Source organism: Indicator indicator, chromosome 11 (assembly GCF_027791375.1).
Source record: "Indicator indicator isolate 239-I01 chromosome 11, UM_Iind_1.1, whole genome shotgun sequence".
Taxonomy (NCBI): Eukaryota; Metazoa; Chordata; class Aves; order Piciformes; family Indicatoridae; genus Indicator; species Indicator indicator.
This window is the reverse complement of record NC_072020.1, coordinates 30,797,606-30,822,993: the sequence shown is the minus strand read 5'-3', so window position 1 is coordinate 30,822,993 and position 25,388 is coordinate 30,797,606. Positions and strand designations below refer to the sequence as shown.

General features: G+C 39.4%; 1 protein-coding gene across 1 annotated transcript in view; it reads left to right on the top strand.

Annotated features, from left to right (window-relative positions):
- The first annotated feature begins 7,819 nt into the window (after positions 1-7,819).
- The window catches only part of SATB1 (SATB homeobox 1), a 77,507-nt gene continuing 59,938 nt past the window's right edge, over positions 7,820-25,388 (top strand). Inside the window, exons 1-5 of the mRNA XM_054384871.1 lie at positions 7,820-7,963; positions 10,832-11,067; positions 14,924-15,100; positions 16,019-16,145; positions 16,909-17,032. Of these exons, the coding sequence (XP_054240846.1) occupies positions 10,857-11,067; positions 14,924-15,100; positions 16,019-16,145; positions 16,909-17,032 (639 nt within the window). The 5' untranslated portion in view covers positions 7,820-7,963; positions 10,832-10,856. The remainder of the gene's footprint in view (positions 7,964-10,831; positions 11,068-14,923; positions 15,101-16,018; positions 16,146-16,908; positions 17,033-25,388) is intronic.

The following is a 25,388-nucleotide window of genomic DNA, read 5'->3' as shown; positions in this document are numbered from 1 at the left end:
CAGCATGAGGATCCAGCTAATGATGCTTGAATAATTCTCTGTAGTGCTAACCGCAATGGCTCAGACTGTTTTCTACCATAATATGGAGCTTTGCTTTGGCTGTGCAAAATTCATTCTCACCCAGTCCTGTTGGATCAAACTTCTGTATTTCTAAAAGCAGCTTTTTTTTCCCCTTCTTTTTTTTTTCCTTTTTTTTTTCTTTTTTTCCTATTTTCTTTCTTTTTTCCTTTTTTCTTTTTTTCCTTCGGACTAGAAAAGAAATGCAGTGGTTGGAGGTGATGGCAGAAGTCAGGAAGGCGGAGAAAAAGTGTTTTCAGTCAAAAACATTGCAATGCACTTTGGACATAACTTGGTAACTTTGCTTTTAACAAGAAAGAAAGTAAATAAGCTGTGAAATTGGTGATCTGCTGAACAAACTCATATGGCATACTTAACTTGGCTGATCCTAGGATGCTATCTTTCCTCTCTTTTTTTTTCCCAGCTGCCTAACTGCATTACATATTATATAAAGTTTTATTGCAATTTTTTTCTTTTTTTTTTTCTTTTTTTATGGAAGTAGTTGGCTTTAGCTGCCACATGGCAATTACGAGTATGATTCATCAAGGATCTAGTATACTGTTATGGATGGAAGAGGATATGATCCACAAAACGTTTTTTCTTAAGCTGAAGCTTGTTATTTGAAATAATTCTGAAATCCATAGCCATAAAGAATATTGGCTTATATTAAATAGCATATAAATAGTGTTTGTGGAAGTTGCAATGCTGATACACTTAGGAATTGAACTCATCTTGTCCACACAGTGAAGACTGTGAAACTAAAGAGGAAGATTTACGTAATTAGTCCACTAATGGTCATTGCTGTGATCTTTTATGGAAAAATGGACACCTGTCTTATTACAATCAGCTGGGGTTTCTCACATGGCAGCCAGAGGTGAAAGCCTCTGTTCCCAATAGTGGCCATGTTTACCCTTCACTTCATTATGCCAACTGGTTTTGTTGGGTTCTACTTAATAATTTTCTTCCTGCATTTTGCCTCTCTGTGACAAATTTGGCACCAAGGGGCAAGTTGAAATGACTGTTGGGGTGACACCAGGAAATTTACTTCAGTTGTACAAGGCATCTTAGTCAAAATAGGCATACAGCTATGAAAGGGACTTAGGCACAAGGGTTCAGTACCTTGAAGAAAAGTAACTTGTTTTATCCAAAACAACATTTTGCATACTCTTACTCAACTATGGTCTTTTTCCTTTAAAAAAAAAAATTCTATGATTAAGCTATACTGCAGAAAATGTTTTCAGGAGTAAACGAGCCTCGTCACAGAGGCAATCAATAGGGAGATGTCTGTTTGTATATGATTTTACATATCTGCAAGCTAGCTGAGACATCCAACTACAAAATGCTGCACCATGGGACACTGTGTAGATATCTGATACTTTCCAAGGGAATTCGGGTCTGTAAACTAATGAATGCACTACATGTAGCCATATATGTAGGTTTTTCACCTCTAACGAATATGTTAAGGATAATTTACTTGACTTAATAAGCAATTAAGTGCAGTTCAATACAGCTGACTATTGTAAGTTAAATATTCATTTTACGTAACTGTTTCAGGACATCATGTCTGAGAGAACACAAACGAGCAGAAATTGCTCATGCAAAATGTGAGAGGGGACGACAGCTTGTGTGTGATGCCTTTCAGTGCTATGAATTTCATTTCATAGCACTTCTGCTTTTTGACAGGCATCCTATCCAGGCTGGGGCAGGTTGCAGTCAAAAAGAAAAAAAAAAAAATCTAGGTTGGTATGTAACTTTTGAGTTCAATGTGGGGGATGTCACAGATTGCTGTGATTCACATCGGTGCGCATCGGATTCTTGGGCTGTATGTAAATTGAGGTTGCTGCAGTCAGGTTGGCTGAAGCGTCTGAGTGGTGTCAGGCAAACAATCGTTGTTCAGGGCAAAATGGAGGGGAAGTCAGTCTGAGCAGACTTTTCAGTCCAATGTGCGAAACTTGGAGGGCCAAGTGCCACAGGACTGTGTCTGCAATGCAGTGGTGGCTGTTCCAAAGATTGCACAGATAGATGTGGAAAGAACAGTAAGGTGCATCCTTTGCCTTAACCCACACTTGTATCTAACCAATGCAAGCAACTAGGCACAAGGCCACCAGGAATCCATCCACCATTTGGCCACAGATGTTTACCCCTCCAGAAAGCCATGGATTGGTATTTTCATTACCTTGCTGTCCAGCAGTTACCGCTGGCTGTAAATCTTCCCCACCAAACTGCGTTTCCCGGCAGCCTCGCTGCTGCTGATGCTGCTGCACAGCTCAGCATCACCTCCAGCACGGGCTGGTGCTTACAGGTTACCCAAATGGCCACAGAGTTTTCGGAAGCATGTATGTATAAAACCCAATCAGCCTGATCTCCCCAAAGAAATCTGATAAAGGAGAATACAGAGCCATGCTGGGTTTGCTCTGCTGCCAGTTAATTTCTGTTTATGTTGCACAAGAGCCAAGCCTCAAGATTTGGGCCCATATTTCCTAATCTATTTTTGAACAAGAAAAGATTGGAATTGAGACCTTAGGAGGTACCAAGGCAGCATGCCACACTGGAGGATTCATTTTGTTTTGCAGCTACTGAGACTGCTGCTCAAGAGTTAATTTCACTGTGGGGTTGTAAGAACGCCGTCCAACTTTCTAAGTATTTGTCTTGTTTCAACACAGCCTAGTGCAAAATGCATTTATAGATCATAAACACAATGCAGCAACTTTATTATGGATTAATAAGCTTTATTAAGCATGTATCTGTCTGCTGTAACTTGACTAGAAGCTATGAAAAATGTTATGTTACTATTGCAGCATGTTTAAATGATTGCCTGCATATGTATCCATGACAATATCTATTCATCTTCAGTTCTTTATATATGTTTTTATTATAAATATCTTTATTCTAGTGGAACATTTTAATATCAAAGTTGGAACAGCGAAGTGCAAATTGGAATAGGTCAAATGAAAATCAGATACCCGTATCCTGAATTTATTCCAAGTAGTTTTGTATTGATAAGAGGTATCTGCCTTCTATGCATCAAGACGTAGCAGCCTTCAGTAATCTGTGCTTTCTAGTCAAAGCAAGGGTTCCACATTCAGCCTTCCAAGTCTGTAGTAAATACTTTACCAGGCATAAGTGATGTAGGTGAATTAGATTAATCCATGTTATAGGGATTTTATAAGGTTTAGTACACATATGCAGTTTCAAGAAGAGTTATTTTCCATAATCATTTATCTCAAGCATAGGAAGCATATGCATGATTATATAATTAACAGAGTATTTGTTTGTCAGTGTTTGGTTAGTGTGCATAATAATATCATTATTATGTCTTCTGTGCTCCTGTATTATCAGATTGTTATCTTGCTGCTCCTTTAATTCACTGTCTCTGCTTTTTTAGATTAATCACTTTGTTTTAATCTGAACATTTTATGTTTGTTGTTTGGGTTTGTGTTGGTTTTTTTGTTTTGTTTTGTTGTTGTTTGTTTGTTTTCAGTTTTTTTATGTGACCATTGAGGGAATGGTTTGTGAACACCAAAGCAAAAAGTTATTTTAGAAAAGATTTTAATATTTTCTTCCATTTTTTACTTTTGGGTTTTATTTGTTTGGGTTTTTTTCTTGCTTTCTTATTGTCATATCTGGCAATCATCTTTATAAGGTGGTGTTTTAGTCCCAAATCTTGTTTCAAATCATATTTGTAAATATCTGCTCTATTCTAATCAGCTCTGCATCTCTCAAATTATCTTCACTGTGCTTTTCCTCCATGATACGGCTGGCAGCATACTGCCAGCTGAGAATCTCTTGTCTTTCATGATTTTCTTCTTTAGTGGTCAGTCTTGCTCACTGCTGAAGTTTACTGTATCAGGCTTTCTGGAAAAGGATGTAAAAGGATACAATGTGGATATGTTCCATCATGCCTGAAAAGTTTGAATTCAACTAGTTACCACTGGTTTTCCTCCAAGTATTCAAATGTATTGAGAAACGTTTTTCTTTCTTTTTCTTTAGTTTTGTAGGGACTGAATAATATCCTACCTTGTTGGAAAAAAAGAAATTGGTTTCTAAATAAACAACCTGCTAGATAGTTATCCCTGTATCACACATTTTGAACGATGTCATCCACATTTTCCCTTGCTTTTCATTGTGAAGCATGCTTCTTGGTTTTTCTCCTTTTCAGCACTCTTGGTAACAATCTTAGTAACCTTTCTCGGGACATGCAACATAGGTACAGCTTTTCATGTTTTCTATGTATGCCACCTCCACTTGCTCTGCTTTGAATAATACTATTATGTAACAGTGTATTCATTTTCCCCAGCCTTGCATTTCTTTGCTTCTGAGATTATAATCTATTTTGTGATAAATATTTCATGTATTTCACCCTATTACCATTTTCTACTTCCTGCCTGACCTGTATGCTGTTTGTGCTTATTTTGGGAAATGTCAGCTTCTTTCTTTACCTAATCTTGTTGCATTCCTCTTCTTTTCACAGTAATATACATGCAGCGATAATTTGTGCTCTTACTAGATTTATTGATTCGCCTTTTCTTTGTTCAGAGGCCATGCTTATTTTGTGTATCACAGAACTGGTATTTAGCCTCCCCCACTTGCCTACTTTTGCTGTTGCTTCAAGTTTGTACGTGCAGTTTGGTATGGGGGAGTTTATTGGTTTGTTTTCTTTCAAAGTTACTACCCTGAACATTTTGTCTGTATGTCTTCCTGCACAATAATTCACGTTCCCTTTGCTGATGATGTAACTTTCCTTTTAGATATAGTGCATTCAAGCACCGTGCATTTTTATCAATAAAGAAGTTTAATTTTTCTCTTATCTCGTAGCTTGTACAAACTTGTTGCTTTCAAGTTTGTCTAGTCGGGTTACTTTTTCCCAAGTGCATGATGGGAGAAAGTTCTGCCTATCTCGCAGTTATTTTGTCAATAGTTACCACCTTTGAGTTTTCACCTTTTACGGGTGGCTTTTGGTCCCGGCCTGCAGACACGAGACAGGGACATTTATTTTTTTTTAACCGTCCCGCATCGCGGTGGGGCTGTAGCATTTCCCCCTTACGAGCACGGCGCGATGGACTGCTGCCACTCGGTGTGTGCTGCTGGATGATCTGGCTCTCTCTCCGGCGCCCATCGCTTCACCCCAGCGAAAGCTGTCGGTGAGCTGCCGCAGCGGATACCCTCCGCCGAACGGGGCCGTTTCACCCGCCTCCACTGCCTGCGGGAAACGTGCCGGGTGCTTTCCCTTCGCCCTCTGTTGCTATCCAGGCCGGGGATGGAAGGCTTAAGAGGAGAAACTTCTTTCTCCCCACGTGGCCGGCTGGCTCCCTGGGGCTGCCTAACCTGCAGGGGTCCCGGCCACCCCCGCTCTCCCCGGCGACGCGGAAGCCTTGCAGAGCGCTGCTGCTGCCGCCGCCGCCGTTGTGCACCTGCCCGGCGCGGCCCGCGCAGGCTCCGCGCAGAGGGGCGGGGGCTGAGCTGGCGCGGCGCACTCGGCAGCGCCGGCAGGATATTGTTCAACCTTCACCCCCGCCCCTCCTCCTCCTTCTCCTCCTCGTCCTCCACTTCTTCTCTCTCCCCCGCTCCCCCACCCCGTCGCCGGCTCGCCCCCGCAGCCGCGGGTCCCCATCTGCTGGGTGCGCGCGCAGGGAGCGCGCGGCCGGCGGTGGCTGCGCGGGGCGGCGCGGCGGGCATTGTGCGCGGCGCAGGCTGGGCCGCCTCACCCGCACCCAGCTGCCTGCAAATTCGTGCGCGCCCGGAAGCCGCACGCCCTCTTCCCCCGGCCCCCCCTCCGCCCCCCGCTCACCTACCGGCGGCAGCAGTTACCCCCCTCCCCCAGCCCGGCCCTGCGCCCCCTCCCGCTGCTGTCCCCCTTTGCCACCTCTCTTCTTCTCCCCCCACCTCCGTTGGCTTTCCCCTCCCCCACGCCTTTCTCTTCGCCACCTCCTCCTCATCCTCCTCTGCCACTTTCTCTCTCTCTCCCAGGACGCGTCGGATGATCCGGGGCCGACGGGGAAGGGCTCCGGGCAGCAGCAGGGAGGCTGCGTCCTCCTCCCGTCTCGGGCTGTAAAAAAAAAAAAAAAAAAAAAAAAAAAAAAAAAAAAAAAAAAAAAAAAAAGCCGGTGGCCTCGGTGTTATTTTGTATTAAAATGAGGAGGAGGAAGAAGAAGCAGCGGCAGCAGCAGCAGCGGCAGCGAGCGGTAGCGGAGAGGAGGCTCTGAGCAGGGGACGGCGGCGGCAGCAGCAGGAGGAGGAGGAGTAGTGATGAGTCAACTAATAATTTAATGGGGACAGAAACAGAGAGAGAGGGGGAGAGAGCGAGGAGGAAGGGGGGAGAGAAAGCAGAGGAAGGCAGCTCGTCCGGGGATACACACACACACACACACACACACACACACACATACATACACACACATCCATGTAACATTCAGCAACAACCACCAAACCGGCCTAAATAACAACCGTACCCAGCCAGCCAGGGAAAGCGAGAATTAGGGGAAAATAAAAAAGGCAACACCCCCTCAGAGCCTATCATTATTATTTTTTCCCCCAATTATTATTGTTGGGGTTTTTTTTTTTGGTTGTTGTTTGGATTTTTTTTTTTTATTGCTGGCTTGGTTTTTGTTGTTGTTGGGGTTTTGCAGCCCTTTTATTTTGTATTTTTTTTTACCCCTTCTTTCGAGTAACTAACTCTTCTCGGAGTTCCCAGATTTTTTTTTTTTTTTTTTTTGTCCTTTACAGAAGCAGGAACAGGTTTTTGTTGTGTGTTTGTTTTGTTTGCTCCCCCCCCCCCCCTTTTTTTTTTAGTAGAGGGTTTTTTTTCAATTATAATATCTGCCGGTTTTGGACTCGGAGGGAGTGAAATCTCGTCACTTTTTGTAGTGGTGGTGTGCCTTGTTGTGTGTTTCCTTCCTCCTCTGTTCTTTTTCTCTCTCCCCTCCTCTCGCTCCTTCTCTCCCCCCTCACTCACACAACAGCCCCCGGTAAATGAGAGGAGACAGGTCCTCTCTGTCTTTTTTTTTTTAATTTTCTTTTTTTCCTCGGACCTCAAAGGCGAGATTAAAAGTGGCATTTTCGTGCTTTTTCCTGCAATTTTCTCTACACTTTTTTTTTTCTTTTTTTTTTTAAATTCCCCCTCCTCCTCCCCCCTTTAATCTCCAGTAGCGATCTCTGGAGCTGAGGTTTCCGCAGAAAGTTTGGGGGCTGTTACGGTGTGTATTTTTGCGGAGGGGGAGGGGAGCGGGCTCCTTCTGTGTGTGTGCTGCTCCTCTGGGTGCCTATTGGAGAATAATAGTGTAAGTGACAACCTAGAAGTAGACTTTCTGCTCTTCACACTGGATAGAAAAGCTGCTTTTCTTTTTCTTTTTTTTTTCCTTTTTTAATTAATTTTTTTAAAGAACCCCCTCTTGCACTTGCTTCTCTACGCATTGATTTTATTTTTGAAAGGATAGCTAGACTCAAGTCACCCTCCACCTCGATTTAAACCTGCTACTTTATTTTTATTATTATTATTAATTCCTCGGTTTGAGTGTTACACTTGTCTGATAATTTGATCTTCAGCTCCTTCTTCTGTTGCTAAACCTCGAAAACTGGCTCTCTCAAAACAGATTTAATCTGTATTTTTTGTCCATTGCCGGTTTTGCTCATGGCTACTCTGTTTCTCGCTATCTATTTTTGCCCCTCCCAGCCTAGAGGAAAATAGCAACAAGCAAAAAAAAAAAAAAAAAAAAAGGAAAGAAAAAAAGAAAATAAGAGAATATTAGGGGAAGTAGTCCTCAGGTCTGCTGCCCCCCTTTCCTCCCCCCCTCCAAAAAGGGGGGGACCTAGAAAACATCAGTCTTGAACTTCTTCCTCTTCGAGAGCTCGGGCTGCAAAGGAAACCTCCTTTGTTTTTGTTATTTATATGCTGTCAAGTTTTGAAGTGGTGAGTTTCGGGTCGGTTTTGCTAATTTCACTCAGAAAACTGCAGTGTTTCTGTTTCTAGATAAGTACTTTGCTTCTTTGTCTCTTTAAAAGGTCACAGGGAAAGCTTGGCCTGGATTGTGAGAGCCATATGGAACGGATAAGTGCGGAGCCTCTCTCAAATGTGATTATGGGTTTTTATGGGGGAGGGAGGGAAGAGGAGGGGAAAGGCATGGGGAGGGGGCTGATTCAGGAGGAGAGGAAGAAATAATATAATACTGGTGGCGTTACATCGCGACAAAAGGAGATACCGCACCGACTCCCATTCAGAAATTGCGCGGTGTGCCCATACGTGTACGCTGGCTCTGGGAAACTGTGCTTTGAAATCGTGCTCTTCTCTCGATGCCTGTGATGAAAACTTGTAGTGGTGAAAGATGCCTAAATGTGAAACCCAGGGAAACTCTTGGCCTGGAACTGGTGGGGATGATAGTTCTGAAACCCTCTCCCTGGGCAGGCCACGCTCGTTGTTGCTCATCACTTATTCCAAACTGAGGTTTCAGTGAACTTTAGCCTTGGGCATGGAGTTTAAATGAGTAAATTAGGTGTTTTATGTGCATGTAATTTTTCTTTGTAACATAAAGCTTTTTACAAGATGACTAAGCGGTGAAAGGCTGCCGATGGGTGGGTATTCTCAGGCCAAGCGAAAATGACCAGTTTGGTGTTTTGGTTGTAGTCAGTGTATTAACTAAACTGCAATCTATTACTTTTATTCACTGTACATGATGTAGTGCGATTCTGACTCATGATGACTAGATACTTTTTGTAGCAATGAACCTCAGTGGTTTAGAGTACTTCGGAAGTTGCCAAAATTGACAAGCATTTTCTTGTTGGAGGCTTTTTTTTTTTAAGTTTTCTTTTACTCTTCCCCCCCTCCTATTTTTTCTTTTTTTTTTTTTTTTGTTAATCCTCTTATTCCTGAGAGAGACAAGTCTCAGAAAAGAAGCCCTCTAATATGTTAACATTGTCAGAAACATTGTAAGATGTTAACAGTTCGAGTCTGTAATAATTTGGTTAGACTGCAGTTAAAACAGTACAAAAAAAAAATCTTTGCGAAAAGGGGCTACATAGGCACGTTTACTGCTAATGAGACACAAGCCCTAAAGCGGATGGGATCAAGATGAATGGTAAACCTTAGCCTGTCACCTTACAGCATAAGGAAAAATAACCATTTTCTGAACTTTAGCTATTCAGTGGCATTCTTGAGATTGTTTGTAAATGTTGGGATTAATATATTCTTTCTACACCGTATTGAGAAATAAGCGTGGTGTTCAAACGAGAAATGTAGTTTACACAACTGTAATCAATGTATAGCTCTTGACAACATAGAAGTATATTAAAAAAAAAAATCCCAAGATGTGTAGACTTTAATAGCTTTTCTGTGAAATTTGTAGAAAATGTATGGAATTACTAGACAAATAAGAAAAAGTGGCAGTTACCTGATTCACACCAGGCTTTCTGACTTCCCCACTATTGGAATTTGTATTTCCTAATGTAAATACTAGTTCATAAATTACTGACTAGTCACCTGTCCTTAGTGATTATGTTATATATGTAATGTAATTGTCGGTATACTCACACCTTTCTCAGAGAAAACTAAGGTAAAATACCTAACAGTCACAATAGATGAGTGAAATCGTAACCAGAAAGATGTCTCTGTTCTCAACAACTGATTTTTATTTTATTATTTTTTTTAATAGAATTCACAAAACAGATCCTGATGAGTGACAAAAATCCTCAAAATGCAGTCCGTTGTGTTCTAGCCTTGGGAGATTTTTTGGAGTGATTTAAGTGGAATTATTATTCATGTTTCAAAAGTTTATAAAAAGGGAAATAAAAGCATGCTACCATATACCTTTTCTTCGTTTAGTATTGAAATTACTTCTGTTTTTTTGGCATCAAATAGCTGTGCCAGCATGTAACTTAGCATCACCTCGAGCTGGAGGGGTTTCTCTACACTTAAGACCTTCAAAAGTCCTGTAGAAATAGTGTTTTTGCTCCCCTCCAACATGACATTTTGTGAGATGCTGCCTTCTCAGTTATCTTTCTTAATTCAGTAAACTTCTCCATTTAACACTTAAGGTTCAAAAAATTTCATGTGCATGTTTTGAACTTTGCAAAAGTTGATAAACTCTTTGTGTGTAATGTTGGTTAGGAAACTGAAAAAGACAACTGTCGCCCGTTCCTGCTTTTTGAAGTTAAGTATTAAATTCTCTTCTGACTATTGGTTTTTAAGGGGGGAAGGAATTGTAAATGGGCGATATTCTACATTTCTAATAAATCTGTTGCTCCCTCAACTAAAGTTTTAACAATGTCTCTCCTGTTGTGCACCCATATTTTTTAATCAAGTAAATTCAGAAATGTTGCACTAGAATCTTTTTTCTCTCTTCTTGAGACAATAAAACCACCCGGGATTAATAACAAACCTTTCTGTGAGATTTGTAACAATAGCTGTGTTGGAGCACATACCTTGACAGTCATCATCATTTAGATGAGTCTTAGTCTCTCTCAGGTTTAGTAGAATTTCTCTGAAGTTGTGTGTTTGTTATTTTTTTCTTTTTTTAAGGGATACTCTAGTTGGCTATTAAAAAAGAATTCCACCAGTTTATGATGCGATCTCTCTGTAAAAACTGGGGTATGAGGTCATTTTTTGGGGGGGAGAATAAGTTAATTTCTTTTACAAATGGCATCTTCTTTCCAGTTAAAATTAGTCATTTATTCTCTGTGAGGTTGTGCTACATGCCTCTCTCTGTACATGTGCAGGCTGTGTGCGTATACATATGCGCACACGTGTACAACATATATATTTTTTTTTTTTTTTGAATCATGGCAGGTGATCTTTAGAGGCGGGACTGAGTATGGATCATTTGAACGAGGCAACTCAGGGGAAAGAACATTCAGAAATGTCTAACAATGTAAGCGATCCGAAGGGTCCACCAGCCAAAATTGCGCGCTTGGAACAGAATGGGAGCCCGTTAGGAAGAGGAAGACTTGGAAGTACAGGAACTAAAATGCAAGGAGTGCCTTTAAAACACTCTGGACACCTGATGAAAACTAATATTAGAAAAGGTAACAGTTTTGATAATTCTGCATTAGAGAAATATGATATATGATATTTTGGGGGGGAAAGCTTTCTTTTTCAGACTCTACTTCATTTATATTTCAGGATTATTAAATTTCCATTGGAAAATACTATATATTCCCAACTTTGATATAAATCACATTTGGGAAATGTAAGCTTCATGCTTGGGTGGAGCATCTTGCTTTCCAGGGTGGAGTCTGATTTTTTGTTAAGGTAAAGGCTAGCTGCCCTGATTAAAGCCAATTCCTGCATTGAAATAGAAGTAATAGAATGCATTAATTCTTTGAATAAATGTCTTTGGGCTCAGAAACGCAAAATTATGTAAGAGGAAATACCAAACCCCTAAACCAAATTCTCGCCTTTCCTCTTAATGCTGGTCCAAGCTTGGAAGGGCAGCAGTATTTCCTCAACAGTTGCAAGTTGGTTTAAAGGCAAGAGTGTAAATCTTTAGGTATCACATTGGAAAAGTCATTTATGATGTCAATCTTCGCAGTTTATTTTCTTAAGTACAATTCATTATTGAACAATGAACAACTTGGGTGTCATATTTTTCAGTGGCTGGTTTGCTGTAATTAGACATTTACACAAGGAAAAGGCACATTCAGAAGCATTGATGTTTGTATGTGGATGGCTTTTGTTTGCCTTGAAAAGACTTTTAATGGACAATAATCTATAAATTTGGCTCCTCAACGTGCGTTAAGTCTTTTTGACCACGTTGCAGGCTTGCTAATTTAAATCAAGATCTGCCGCCTATAATTTGGCATTTGGTTTAAAACAGCCTCTACTTTTCGTACTGTAATCGGTGTGTGTTTATAATCCAGATTTTTCTTGGGTTTGCTGAGCAGAGAGCAAAATGCAACCACAAGACTGTTAAAACGCACAAAGTTAGAAGGCAGAGGAATTTCATTGTGCTTGATGCATAACATTTATCGTACAATCATTTATTTTTTTCCTCGGTTTGGCGAAAACAAAGAATATATTGATCCCGAAATGAACAGACACAGCAGTCCGTATTGTTAGATCTTTATCTATTAAAAATGGAAAAACAGCACTTCAGCAAATTCTTTGGCCTCTGCTCATGATTACCCTATTTATTGATTGTTTGCCAAGAATGTATGCATCTTAAGAAAGCCAGAGTAAGAGCATTAAAAATATAATTTATTACGGCTTTTCAAGCAGAGTGCATTAATATTGTACAGGGAAGCAGTGGGGCTGTATAAAAAGGACTTTCTGACGCCTGCAAACATATAAGTTCCATAAATTCCTAAATAGGAGATTTCAGCTGTCTCTAGTATTATGTGATATTTGCACAGCAAACTTTAATGCCAGGACAGTTTTAGACAAGGATTCTACAGACTTCGCTGCTTCTTATGGCAGACGTGCTGTTTACCCAGACTCATAAACCTTCAGCAAAGCTCTAACACTGCCTTCAAGTTTAAATCATGCTGTATTTTTAGCAGCGAGCACTGACCAATGCTCTCCCCTTTTAATACTAGAAGGTTATGAAGCTGCTGCGCTTGGAGGTCTTGCCAAGTACTAGCAGGAATGATCAGCCAGCTGAGATTGTGCTCTCCTGTATAACATTTTTCACATTAACAGAAGGACACTAGTGACAGTTTGCTAAAAGATTTAGTGGCTTGATTTGTAGTCAGATGATACCTGCGCCGCACTGCCAGGATCCACCTTTGATAATCTGCGCTGTACATCAGAAGTTGGCCAGGAGGTTCTCCTGTGTTCTTTTGAGGTATCACATTATCCAGAACGCTGCAACTCACAAGGCAGTGTACCTGGCAAAAAAGTGTGCTGATATACAGCAAAGTACCTGTGTATTGCTAGTTTTGTGTCTGATCATAGCTTAATTTGTAGGAACTGATAAGAGGAAAAGCAAATACACTTCAACTGGTTTTGAGTGTGTCTGCACTGTTTGTTAAAATGAAGCTTTGTTTACATTTTATCTTCAGGTATTAATGGTGAAACTACTTACAGATTTTGAGCCCTTACTCTGAGTCAGATGGTAGTAGGTCAAACGCCAATTGTGAGAGCTTGGAAGGTTAAAAAAAAAAAAAATCCCACCAGCTTTTTGCAGATGAAGCATGTCTGTGTTTTTGAAAGCTCTATGCAGCTTAATTAAAACAAACAAACAAAAAATCACCAGTTTGCATGTACTGCTTTTGCTTTGGTCTCCTCTCCCTGACCAGTCTTGCTTAGATAAAAAAGAAAAAGAAGAAAAAAAAAAAAAGGCTCCTTCCTGCACTATATAAATATTGGCAAGCTTTTAGTCTTGTCTTTCATGCTGAGCCTATTGGGCAAACTGGAGTGAGTTTGTGAGCTTTTCCAAGCAAGCCTGAAGGGGTTTGTTTGCCAGAGACTGACTCTCTGGTGAGCAGATGTAGTTCAAATATACGTGCTTAAGAGGTATCTTTTGTCGTGATTTCTTGCTATACATTAGAGCACAAATCAGCAGACATGGTCTTAAAGCATCTATCTATTGCCAAGAGTAAATCTTCTCTTTAGACTACAGCATGCCTGGTGCACCTCAGTAGGTTAGGAGGTTTCAGTAAGTCTAGAGGGCAGTGGTTATTATAGAGGCATTAACATTGTAGGACTAATTGGAGTTCCTGGGTGCCCTGTTAAAATAACCCTTGTCATCATTTATGCTAAAGATGATACCCCTCTGGCAGGCTGCCATAAGACAGTTCTGTACATCTGCTTTTAACCCTTTTGCTTTCTGTTATGAAGAGATCCTAACCTGTGCTGCTGGAGACAGTGGGACAGGGCCTAAAACAGCAAATCTGAGGTTGTCTGTCACCTGTGTCTGTCTGGAAGGCCAGGAGGGATTTTCACACACTCTAGGAACCTGATTGTTGGGAGAGACTTCACCCCTAAAACTGTTTGGGTCATTTGTTACTTCTCTCTTCGTTGTTGAAAGGGAGAAGAAAAAATATTTTTAAATAGGCAAAAGGAAAGGAAAAAGGTCATTTGCTTAATATTCTCTGCAGGGTAGGGTAGGGTTTGCTATATGATGCTACAAACCTGGAAATCAGTCATTAACTTTCAGCCATACCGAAATAGCAAGGCATACCAGAAACGTGGAATGTAAAGTGCAGGAGGCAACAACAACAAAAATAAAGCCCAACCAAAAACAAACAAGCAAACAAAAAGCCCCCCTGAACTGCAGGTAGACCTCTTAAAAAGGCATTGAAATCATGATTTGTTTCTTAAAGATGCGAGTGAAAGTAGTGCTCAAGTGCACTCAGCGAATGAGGCATGAATTAGCGTTAACTTTTGCCTTCTTGCCTTGTATACTCCTTTCAGAGTGAGTGAATAACACACAAGGTGATTTGTTGTTGATGTTTGAAGGCAATTAAATATTTTTGGCAGGGCTAAGGAGTATTTTAATGTTAACGAACAAAATCATGTAGCTGGTACTAAAATGGCTTACAGTGAAGACATCTGCAGTATGTATTTAGGTTCTCATGCTGCCTGCTACTCACAACAAATCAGGCAGGACAGAGGGAATCAACTTCTCTTCAGTCAACCTTGTTATTTCTGTAGAAGGTAATTCTTTAATCTGTATCTGATCAAGCAACATAAATTTGCATTTCTGCTTTTCAGACAGATGTGTGTTTTGGAGAACTTTATCTTTTTTTTTGGGGGGGGGGTGGTGTAGGAGGGTGAGGCAAAAGGACTTGGGGAATATGTTTATCAAATATTTGTGATGATCCTTGATGCCTGCTCTGCCTGTTTGTACAGGTTTTATTTACATAATGCTGGATAGACCCACCTACTTGACTCTAACTCCACTTTAATATGTTAAATGTAATTTTATTTTTTTTTTAATAGGAAGTATGCTTCCAGTTTTCTGTGTAGTGGAACATTATGAAAATGCTATTGAATATGATTCTAAGGAGGAGCATGCAGAATTTGTGTTGGTGAGGAAGGATATGCTTTTCAACCAACTGATTGAAATGGCATTGCTATCACTTGGATATTCTCACAGCTCTGCTGCCCAAGCAAAAGGTAAATAAGATTAGGAAATTGTACAATGAATCGTGTTTGGGGGGCCTCGGGGGAGGGGCAGGATTTCTTGCAGGAATGCGATGCAGGCTTTACTTCTTAAACTTCTTGCAGATTCTGTCTCTCTGTGTGTATATATACACACACATATATATCCTTAACATATTTTTGCTTAGTGCATGTTTTGTTCATGGGGAGTATGGAGGGAGATTTTTCTTTTTTTTTCTTTTTTTTTGAGGGGAAAAAAAAAAGGGAAAAAGACTTCAACCGAATCATTAGTATGCTTATTGACCTTAATAATCTGCTCCACTGAGGATCCACAAGGAAGTGTAAAGCATATTTGAGCAGATGGACTGTTGAGAGTCAACTTGCATTTATGACTGAATATCCATCTCTGTTTCTTTTATTTTGTTCCTGATGGTTTTATAGACTGCAAAGTTGGTTGTTTGGGGTTTGGTTTTGTTAATTCCTTTTGTTGTTGTTGCTTTTAGTTGGTTGGTTGGTGGTTTGTTTTTTTTTTTTTTGTTTGTTTTTTTTCTCAGTCCTTGCACTGCAAAATCTTTTCTAATTTATTAAGAGGAATGCTAACAATTATGCCATGTCCTATTGAATTAATAGGAGCTTAGAAAATACACTTGTACACTTATTAAAAAAAGAAAAAAAATCTCTCCTGTAATGCATTTGTATAATTTCAGAATATAGATAAAGCATATCTTTGATGATGTGTGGGTGGGGGTTTTCCAGGGGGATGTTCTTTTATTTTGCCAAATTTAAGAGGCTAGAAACAAAGGTGATGATCTTGTTAAAATCAGATCTTTTTCTCTTGCCACTGGGAATTAACAGATAAATTACTTTCTTCAATTTTTCCTGCCTTTCTTGTCCATTCCCCCTCCCCTCAAAAATGAAAAAAAAATCCCACAGGGCTTATCCAGGTTGGAAAGTGGAATCCAGTTCCACTCTCCTATGTGACAGATGCCCCTGATGCTACAGTAGCAGACATGCTGCAAGATGTGTATCATGTGGTCACACTGAAAATCCAGTTACACAGGTAAGTTGCAGACCAGCTCTGGGACCTGAACTGTTACTTGCCTGTGCTCTCCTTGCTAATATTGCTTGTATTTAATTCCTGCTGTGCTGTGTGCTTGAAGTACAAAGGCTTATCTAAATTCCTTTTCAGTTAGTCTGATTCTTCTTTAACTTCCAGTATACCACTGCAGCAAACTTTTATAGCTCTGATACATAGATTTTCCTTTGGATATCTCATTAAAACTATATTGCATTTTAGTCAATTAAATGATGCATTACAAGAAGGCATTTTACATAAAGTTTACTTAAGAGAAAAATATTTTTGCATATCATGAACAATACCATCTGTGTGCATTTCGTGGGGAAAAAAAATAAAAAGAATGACTTGCTCACACTTATTGTTGCTGTCTAGGTTCTTAAATTTCACAGTGACAAAAAAGGGGAAAAAAAAAAAGGAAAAAAACCCCAGTTAATATATTAATGCTTTTCATGATCAGTCGTGAGAAAGCATTACACCTTAAATTGTTTTACCAAGCGCATCAGAGCAGGAAGGTAGAAGTAACATGAAAAAATAGTCGCCACATGCAGCTGATGTATAATTCATGCATCAATACAGCAGATGTGTTGTATAAAGTAATTAACTAATCGGAACAATCAGGAGACCGAGAGCAATCTCCAGATGCATCTGCTTGATGCGCGAAATGAAATCTGTCTGTCTTAAAGGAATGTTCTGCAGCAGGATGCAATCTTGTAATAATCCCTTTTCTAATCTGTGTTTCAAATAGTTGCCCTAAACTAGAAGACTTGCCTCCTGAACAATGGTCTCACACAACAGTAAGAAATGCTCTGAAGGACTTACTGAAGGATATGAACCAGAGTTCATTGGCCAAGGAATGTCCCCTTTCACAGGTACTTAGCATAACATGTAATAAATAATAAAGCACTATAGGCAGCACTGATGTGAGATTTGAGGTTTCTACAGACTGTAGCAAGTAGTGCCCATGGAGTGAATCTGCCAAAAATGCAAATTCATTTGACCACTTCATGATCTTTATAAATATGCCTGATTCATTTTGAACGTAGTCTTGCCACGTTCCCCATGGGGAGTCGTGAAAGGTTGTTTACACCACACTAAAACTGTCTCGCAGCAAACTGGATTTTAACTGGTTTTTGTCTTCAGTCTTTGAACTGCTTTGATGCAACTACTTTTTTTTCATGCTCATGTGTTCAAGATGTTAAAAGGCTCTTTACTTACTGCTGTCAAAAGTACTATTGAATCTGAATGCTTGTTAGATAACCTACAGTAGTTTTAAATGCTAATTCATGAAATGAGACAGTCCTTGGCATGCTATGTGAGAAGGGAATAAAGAAAAAAGCCATTTGGATGATGTGTTGTTGCTGAAAACAACCAAAGGAAAATCAGCTATTTATTAGTTCTAATCAAAATATACCTATATAAACAAAAAAGGAAGCCTCAATTTATGCATTGCTAAATATTGAACTGATGCCTTCCTCAGCCTTTAGCTGTGTTGTTCTCTTTTTGCCATTCTTTTGTCAAAATACTGTGAAGGCACAACTTCTTTTTCCATGCAGTACAGTGTCCAGTGATGCTGCAGTGGGAACATCGTATCTATTGTTATTGTTTAACTTATCAAAATGTGTTTTGCTGTGGTGCAGTGGAGACAGATTCAGTGTACAAACAAATGCTGCTACTTGTGGTAGGGAGGGGAGAAAGGAAATCAGGGAAGTCAAAATATTTTTATGAGGATCTTACTTCTCTTGCTCAGAATATTGGACTCTGTCTCCAAAATCTTCAGGTAACCTATAGGTAATCAGGAGGGCTGCTCTCTTTCAATCTGCCTTTCCAGTGGATATATTAGCAAACAGTTTTCCATCCACTTTTTTTCCCCTCATGGTTAGATTGTTTTCCATGATGTGGCTCCGATATAGGAAGTTTTGATGTGGAAATAATCAAAATTATCTTCACTGGTTGTAAACCTTTCCAGTAATATGTCTGCAAAGATATCTTGTATGTACCTGCTGTAAAAGCATGTGAGCTTTTGCAGTGTGGGCTTTTGGAGGCTGCAGATAATTTGTGATTTATCTCCCTTTTTATCTAATAGTGCTAGTTTTTACTTGATACTGATGCAAGTAAATTCTATTGAGATGGAATATTTTGTTTGTATTTGGACATCATGTCTCACATAGGAGCTTCCCTATATAGGTAGATGATGTATTGATAATGCAGGAAAAAAGTTTTTAAAGGGAATGCTTCACTAGAGACAGTATCATGGTACTGAAGGCAACTCAATAATTGCTTTTTTAAAGTGTTCGTTTAAAACTACACTGAATTTTTATGTAACAATTTGAATGGACAAAAACCATCTTGCCTAATAACAGCTTTTGGGGTTTGTGCTTGAGATGACCCAAACTCCAGATTACAGAACTCTGCTTTGGGGCTGTTTCTTTACTGTTTTGCATTTCTTTATTTGTAAAAGAATATCCTTATAGCTGTGAGCTTCTTTCTGTTGTTAAAACCACGCTTATTACTTTTGTCACATCTCTCTTCACCAGCGCTGTGGTAGTTGCGTTGTAAGAATTTTAATAGTTTCTGCTTTTCTTTTTTATTTAAAGACAAAATTAAATTAAGCTTAAAATACATTTATTTAACTCTTAAATTTTTGGGGAAAAAAAAAAAAAGCTGTTACAGTGATTGATTGAGAGCCCATCAGTCAGTCTAAATCTTCCCATTTTCCTTCAGGAGCAAAGGGGGGACATGTTGATCTGATGGTGTGCTTTTCACATGACTAAATTGATCTGAATGCTTCTTCCTCTGTTTGCCTAACTAACAGTTCCTTTTATGTCACTCTTATGGAAGGGACACTGATTGTAGAGAATCTGTGTTTTGCCCTGCAGTGGTATGCTGCTGCTGCAACAGAGGTGAGAAGTCTGAGCAAGATAGAGGTCGGGAGAAAATGTTTCCTTAGAAGGTCCATCAAAATGCCAGCATGGGAGGTTTTTCTGAGAGCATGAAAGTGTTCTCTCCTCTTACGTACTTTCATGGGCATAGGTAATGCCATATGAAGTGCTTCATCACAAATGCAAACTAATGCAGTGACACCGTACCATAACTTATTAACACTGTTATGGATATAATTTATTAACCACAGAAAAATGACTCAAAGTGGAAATGAGAGTAGTTATCGTTTTCTGTCACTGTCATTAGCAGTACTCTATGTTGTGTAGGGACAGAAGGATTTGTTGTAGTTGTAAAGTACTTAAGTTGCTGTGGCATGATGCGGCATTTCCAGAGCCCCCATTGAAGTATGAAAAACTAGGAATCATCATCCTCACTTAGGATTTACTGTATTTTCTTACTTAATCTTGCATTTTGTGCAGTTAAAAATTCCTTATAGTTATTCAGAATAATGGCATTTTATGTGCTTTAAAAAAAAAGAAGAAGAAACCCAAGCAGACTGTTTTTGTAGTGCAGATGCATTTAATATCTTGAACGTACGTGAGGAAACAAACTTTGGGATACAGTTCATCTTCATGACAGAGTTTTGAAAACAGCATCATCTATTTGAGTTGTGGGTTTTGGTTTGTTTTGGGTTTGGGTTTTTTTGTTTGGTTGTTTTTTTGTTTGGTGTTTTTGTTTGTTTGGGTTTTTTTTGGTGCCATTTGCTTTCTTGTCCAGTTAAAACTTCGGGGCGTACAGGTATGAACTCCTCGTGCCTTCCTAGATAAAATAGAACTGTGACTCTTACTAGGTGAGTTGAATACATGGTCTCTTTTGGAGCTACTCTAATTGTCTTGCTCTGTGACTGCTGTGACCAACCCCAAAGGCCAGGTTTATCACTCAGTATATGAGCCTGCATCATGGGGAATCTTTGCTGACATGATTCGGAGCGCTTGGGACGGACCAGAGCAAATGCATGGCTCTCGATGGCCGGGAATTGCAAGCACCTGTCCAGAGGTATCAAGCAGGCAAGAGAAAAGGATGCTGCAAATTTCACATGGAAAAGTAAAACCTGTTCTTCCTTATGCATTGTAGTGTGTATTTTCATGCTTTGCCTTGGGTTTGCAGACTTTATTGCTAGAGACTAGCAGCGTATGCAGATGCCAAGTGAAAGGCTTTTCACGTTTGATACGCACTGCTCGCTTCATTTCTGCTTACTCTCCAAGCTTCTTTTGATGAGGAAGGCAACTTGGAATTTAATATAAGGCTCAATTTTGAGCCATCTTGTGCATTCCATTAAACTGGTGCATCTCATGAGTGGCCTAGATCTCATTTCCCTCTTGTTTTGGCTCTCCAGTCTCTAAAGGGTTGTGAAGAAATTGTTCTACCATCAATTCTTATTTTTCCAACCCCCTGCACAGAAGCTCTACTCTACCTCAGTCTGTTGGGAACTGCTCTAAAGTGATCAGCCAGAGAGGCAGGCCTGTTGCATTTATTTATTTAATGCTAGCTCTTCCACCTCTCTACTCAGCCTTAGTCTTGGCATTTTCATGCTTCACTTTGACAGTTTTGCTTTGATTTGGTTTTTAGTGCAGAAGTCTCGTATCACTTCCACAGTTAAAATACCTGAAATAATAGAGACTGTGTTTATTAAGGGCTTTAAGTAATATCAACATGGGCTTTTTTGGTTTGTTTTGTCCCCATTGAATTATTCTCTCTCTCTCTCTCTGTGTCTCTGTATTATATATGTAATTAGATAAGCTTTTATGAGGGAGAGGAGAGTTAACATTGGGCTATTGGTGTGAGAAAAGACTGGAAATTCTTTTGATAATTCAGAAACAAACTCACTATCTTCTTTTGTGCATTTAGATGTACCCTTAGCTTGAGTTCCTGTAACTTTTTCCATGAAAGGAAGATAACAAGTCACCTACCAAACACAGAGATCATAGAGATTAATTAGTATCTGGGCACTTCTTTGAAACTGTGGCAGTGATCAAATGACACAGATTTTTTTTTTTTTTTTACTGGTATTATCTTACCTGATTATTTTTTTTCCTACCAAAAAAAAAATTATAAACAATTGTTATTAGTCTTCACAAGTAAGCACTTTATCAAGCCACTGCAACAACACTTCTGAAGCAAGGTACTCTTTCTTTTCCCTGATAATATCCTGAAATGTGAAGGTTTTGTTTCTTGGGTTTTTTTTTTGGTTTATTTGTTCTGTTTTTTTCCTTTTGGTCATCTTCTGAAGATGCTTAGCCTGACTTTCAGGACCACCAATAGTCAGTGCACTATGGATGAGAAATTCTAGGCCTGATGTATAGTAGAATCTCCCAACTCTTAGTTTATAATGTTCAAAAATGTTTTGTAGGGGACATGCAATATTTCCATGCAGTGTATCTAGTGTATCTAGAGACTGTGATACATATGGACACAGTCATTTACAGACATTGCATTATAAAATATAATTGTGTGTACCCCCCCATGCCTCTAATGTCTTTTACACAATTTTGCTCTTGATGATGAGGGAATGGCATTTTTTTTTTCAGTTAGAGGGATATACCCTTGCATTCTGTGAGACACATGAGCAGAGTAAGTGCTGATATGATACCAAAGCCTGAATAGTTTTGTACTTGTGACAAATGTAACTATCCTGACTGCATTTGCTCAGACTTCTGCCCTGTAGTGGATGATTGTTTGCATCTGACATGGGCACAAAATAGATTATATATGCCATGAATTTGCAATGCTATTTTGTGCAGAAATTGGACAGAATCCATGTGGTCTGGAGGAAATGCCAGACAGCAAGCTTGCTCCGAACATCAGAGTTTCTCAGTTCACCTTATCTGAAGGCTCTTGGCCATCATATCGAATAAGCAGCATAATAGAAATCCTCTTGCATTTATTTGCTGCTGTTCTGACTGCCCACCCCTCCAAAATCCCAACCACAAAAAGTTGTGTTGGCTAAAATGAGAATTTCAAATAGCCAAGGACTGAGCTCTTCAGAGTTGCCAAAATACAGACTTTTTATGAGCAATTTTTAATTCATGCTTTGCAAAACTAAAGGTGTTTTTGCCCCTCCCCTTTAAGTTTTACCTGCCTAGACCTGAGATCAACTCTTTGGATTTCGTTGTTCATGTGATTCTCTTCTTTCCTTCCCTTCCTCCTACACTTCCCCCAATAATTAATAACTGGAGTAAGGAATGCAGTTCCTTTTTCTACTGTAGAAGTTACTGTACTTTAGATTGTTAAAATGTCATTAATTATTTCAGGGAAGCAAATCCTTGAGGGCCTGGGCTCAGTTTTGGCAGGCAGGGCCTTTCAAGCCACCCCTCAGTTGCTCAAGAGCATTCCCTCTGATGTCTCTTCAAGCTGACTCAGTATCTGGATTTTTAAAACATTTTCGATTAACTATTAAAACTTGTGCCCATGATTTTTTTAGTCATGCAGATAGAATGGGCAGTACAGAGCCTATTGCTGATGGGATAGGGAAGATGAAATATGCATGTTGGTAGAGCTGTGTGAGGACATTTGCAGGATGCTCAACCTTTAAATTGCCTGATTTTTTTTTTTTTTTGATCACTGATTAATGTTCTTTAGATGCACCTAAATACTGTTGAAGCTATGTCAGTCTACCTGCACCTGTTATATTTCATCAGCACCCTATTAAAGGAGAAAACATAGAGCTATTTTTTTTTTCTGCCTCTGTATTCAAATTACATATAATGAGAATGTCAAAACCCCTTTCCACAACAATTAGGGGGCCTGGAATTATTGTGGGGATGAGGAGAACGTACCTTGTTTCTCAAATATAAATTCAGTTTCTGACCCCAGAGGACTCTGTAAGGTGTACATGTCTCTTAGTACTTGTCCTATCATGAAGTCTTGTGTTTCTGCTTCTGAAAAAGTGGAAATTTTCTATTTATTAAAAAAAAAAAACACTTCTGAAGTCAGCTGTGTGAAGATATAAGCAGGTGTCTTCTGCCAGGCTTTCCTGGGGCAGGGGGCAAGTATAAAATTCATGCTTTTTTAACAGCATAGCATTTTAGGGACTACACTCCCTACTTTTGTATGCCCAAACACTTGGGATTAGATTTCGGGAATTTTGAGAGCTATGTCATGTAGATGATTATCTGCATCAGATAGACTTCAAGTTTTAGGGAAGTAACAGAACAACAACAACAAAAAAGAACACAGCACGTTCTCTTCTGATACATTTTCCCCTTCTAAAATATGCGTGTCGTAGCACTGAGCCCTCCTTGACTTTTGTTTTCACTCAGTGATCCTGAAAATGGTGTACAGAATAACTGACATTCTAAATATTTGCAGTGATGTTCTTCTTTATAGATATGTATATATAAAACCATGCTTCTTGGTTTGGTTTTTTTTTTTCTTTATCACATTTAGTAGCTTAAGAGGCAGTCAAGCAATGCACTGCTACAAAATTCTGTATTCATTCATTCATATTTCTTGCATACTTCTTAACACAGTCATGGCCAACTGTGAACCTTGATTTATTTATTTCTTTTCCATAACTTTATTAGAGGGTTCACAAGCCACTCCTCTAGTGCTCTTTAAAAACAAGATTGCAAATAAGCTTTTTTTTTTCTCTCCCCCTTATTGGCAAATTGTTGGCTGTAGAATACTGCACAAGTATAAACAACATGAGAGATCCTTTAACATAACATGAGAGAGCCTTTAGTCGCTTTGCTCCCTAGCTTTGGAACTCATTGCCAATTGAAGTAAGGAAAGCTCTGGCTGTTGGGACTTTTAAATCTAGACTTAAAAGTTATTTGTTCTGTTTAGCATTTTTAAAATTATTCTATTAGGAATTGTATGTGCTTCAGTTTTAATTTTAACTCATAATGATTGTAAAGCACCCTGGGATGCTTGCACGAAGGGCGCTACAGAAACCCAAGATTGTATTGTGTGCTGTGTTGTAATGTATTGTATTATTACATGGTGCAGGAGTTGGACCACGGACAATTCATACAGAAAGCATTTGAATACTTAGCTAAAGATAAGGAGTGCTTGTGTTGGGGGCAGGGAAAGGGGGGGGTAAGTGTCTCTTCTTGCTTCTTTTCCCAGTTTTCTGTCAGTTATTTTATTAAAGTAAATTAACATGGCAGCTATTCCCTAAGAAACGCCAGCGTAATTTACTGCTGCAAAGGGGCTCAAAATGTAAACCAGATGATAAACTAAAAATAAAAAAAGAGTCCACATTAAGATTTAATTGCACTTCCCTTTCTATATTGCGTTCTTATGTAAAATACATTACAAAACAGCACTTTCTTTATCACTTCCTTCACTTTTAACTGAATTTCATTAACAATAAAGAAATAGATTGTCGGTAATGTCACTTGACGGTTAATCCCTTAACTTGATGTACATGTCTTGAAGACTTCTTTTTCTTTTTTTTTTTTTTTTTTTTTTTAATAAAGAACATGATAGCACTGACTGGAGCCAAGTATTGCACAATCATGTGATTTGCAAGTTTCCCAGCTCGCAGCTTTGCCAGTGCAGGTCAATTCACACCTGCCACACTTATGCCATTCTGGTCCTCATGTTGCTTTTCCTTGGTGATTGTCAGAGGTAGAGAGTTGTGTGTGCAGCTCCTTCCTTCCCCCCTCCCCCCCCTCTTGCCTCCCCACTCCAAATGTGTGGTAAACCTTGTGCATTGGAAGTGTCTGCTCAGGAATTAAATGGAATTTAATTTCTGTCCATTAGGAAGTTGCTATCCACATCGCCAATTAAGCCTTCTATTTAAAGGGTGAGAAGATACGTATGTCTACATCTTAATCACTGCTGTGACTGGCTTGCAGAGACCTTTTCTGACTGGTTCAGTTATTACTAGCAGTGGTGGGAGGCACAGAGATCAGCATGGTTATAAAACCTACCCAAAAGCTGAGTAAATTCTGTAGGTGCTGTAGCGTCACTGTCAGCAGATTTAAAGCTGAGGTACATCTGTGTTAGGGGACGCAGGAGTGTAGGCATAAAGATGCGTTGGGAGATAATTACTTGAATTGGTAATAATTTTTTTTACCTGACAGGAATGAAAGCAAAGCAGGACCCACATATTCAGAGGCAATGCTAAGAGATGAGCAACTCTCACCTTGTCAGACCAGGCTCATTGCATGTCTTTGCTCTAATCATAGCTTAGAGGAGATGCTTTGCTCAAACACATTCTAAGCAAAACTCTCAAAGCTTGCTCCCTCCTTCCACCTTTTTTTCCCCTCTTTTTAAATTAATAATCAGGTTCCTCCTTTTTATTTCCAAGAAACACGCTAGGAAAACCTAAGGTATATG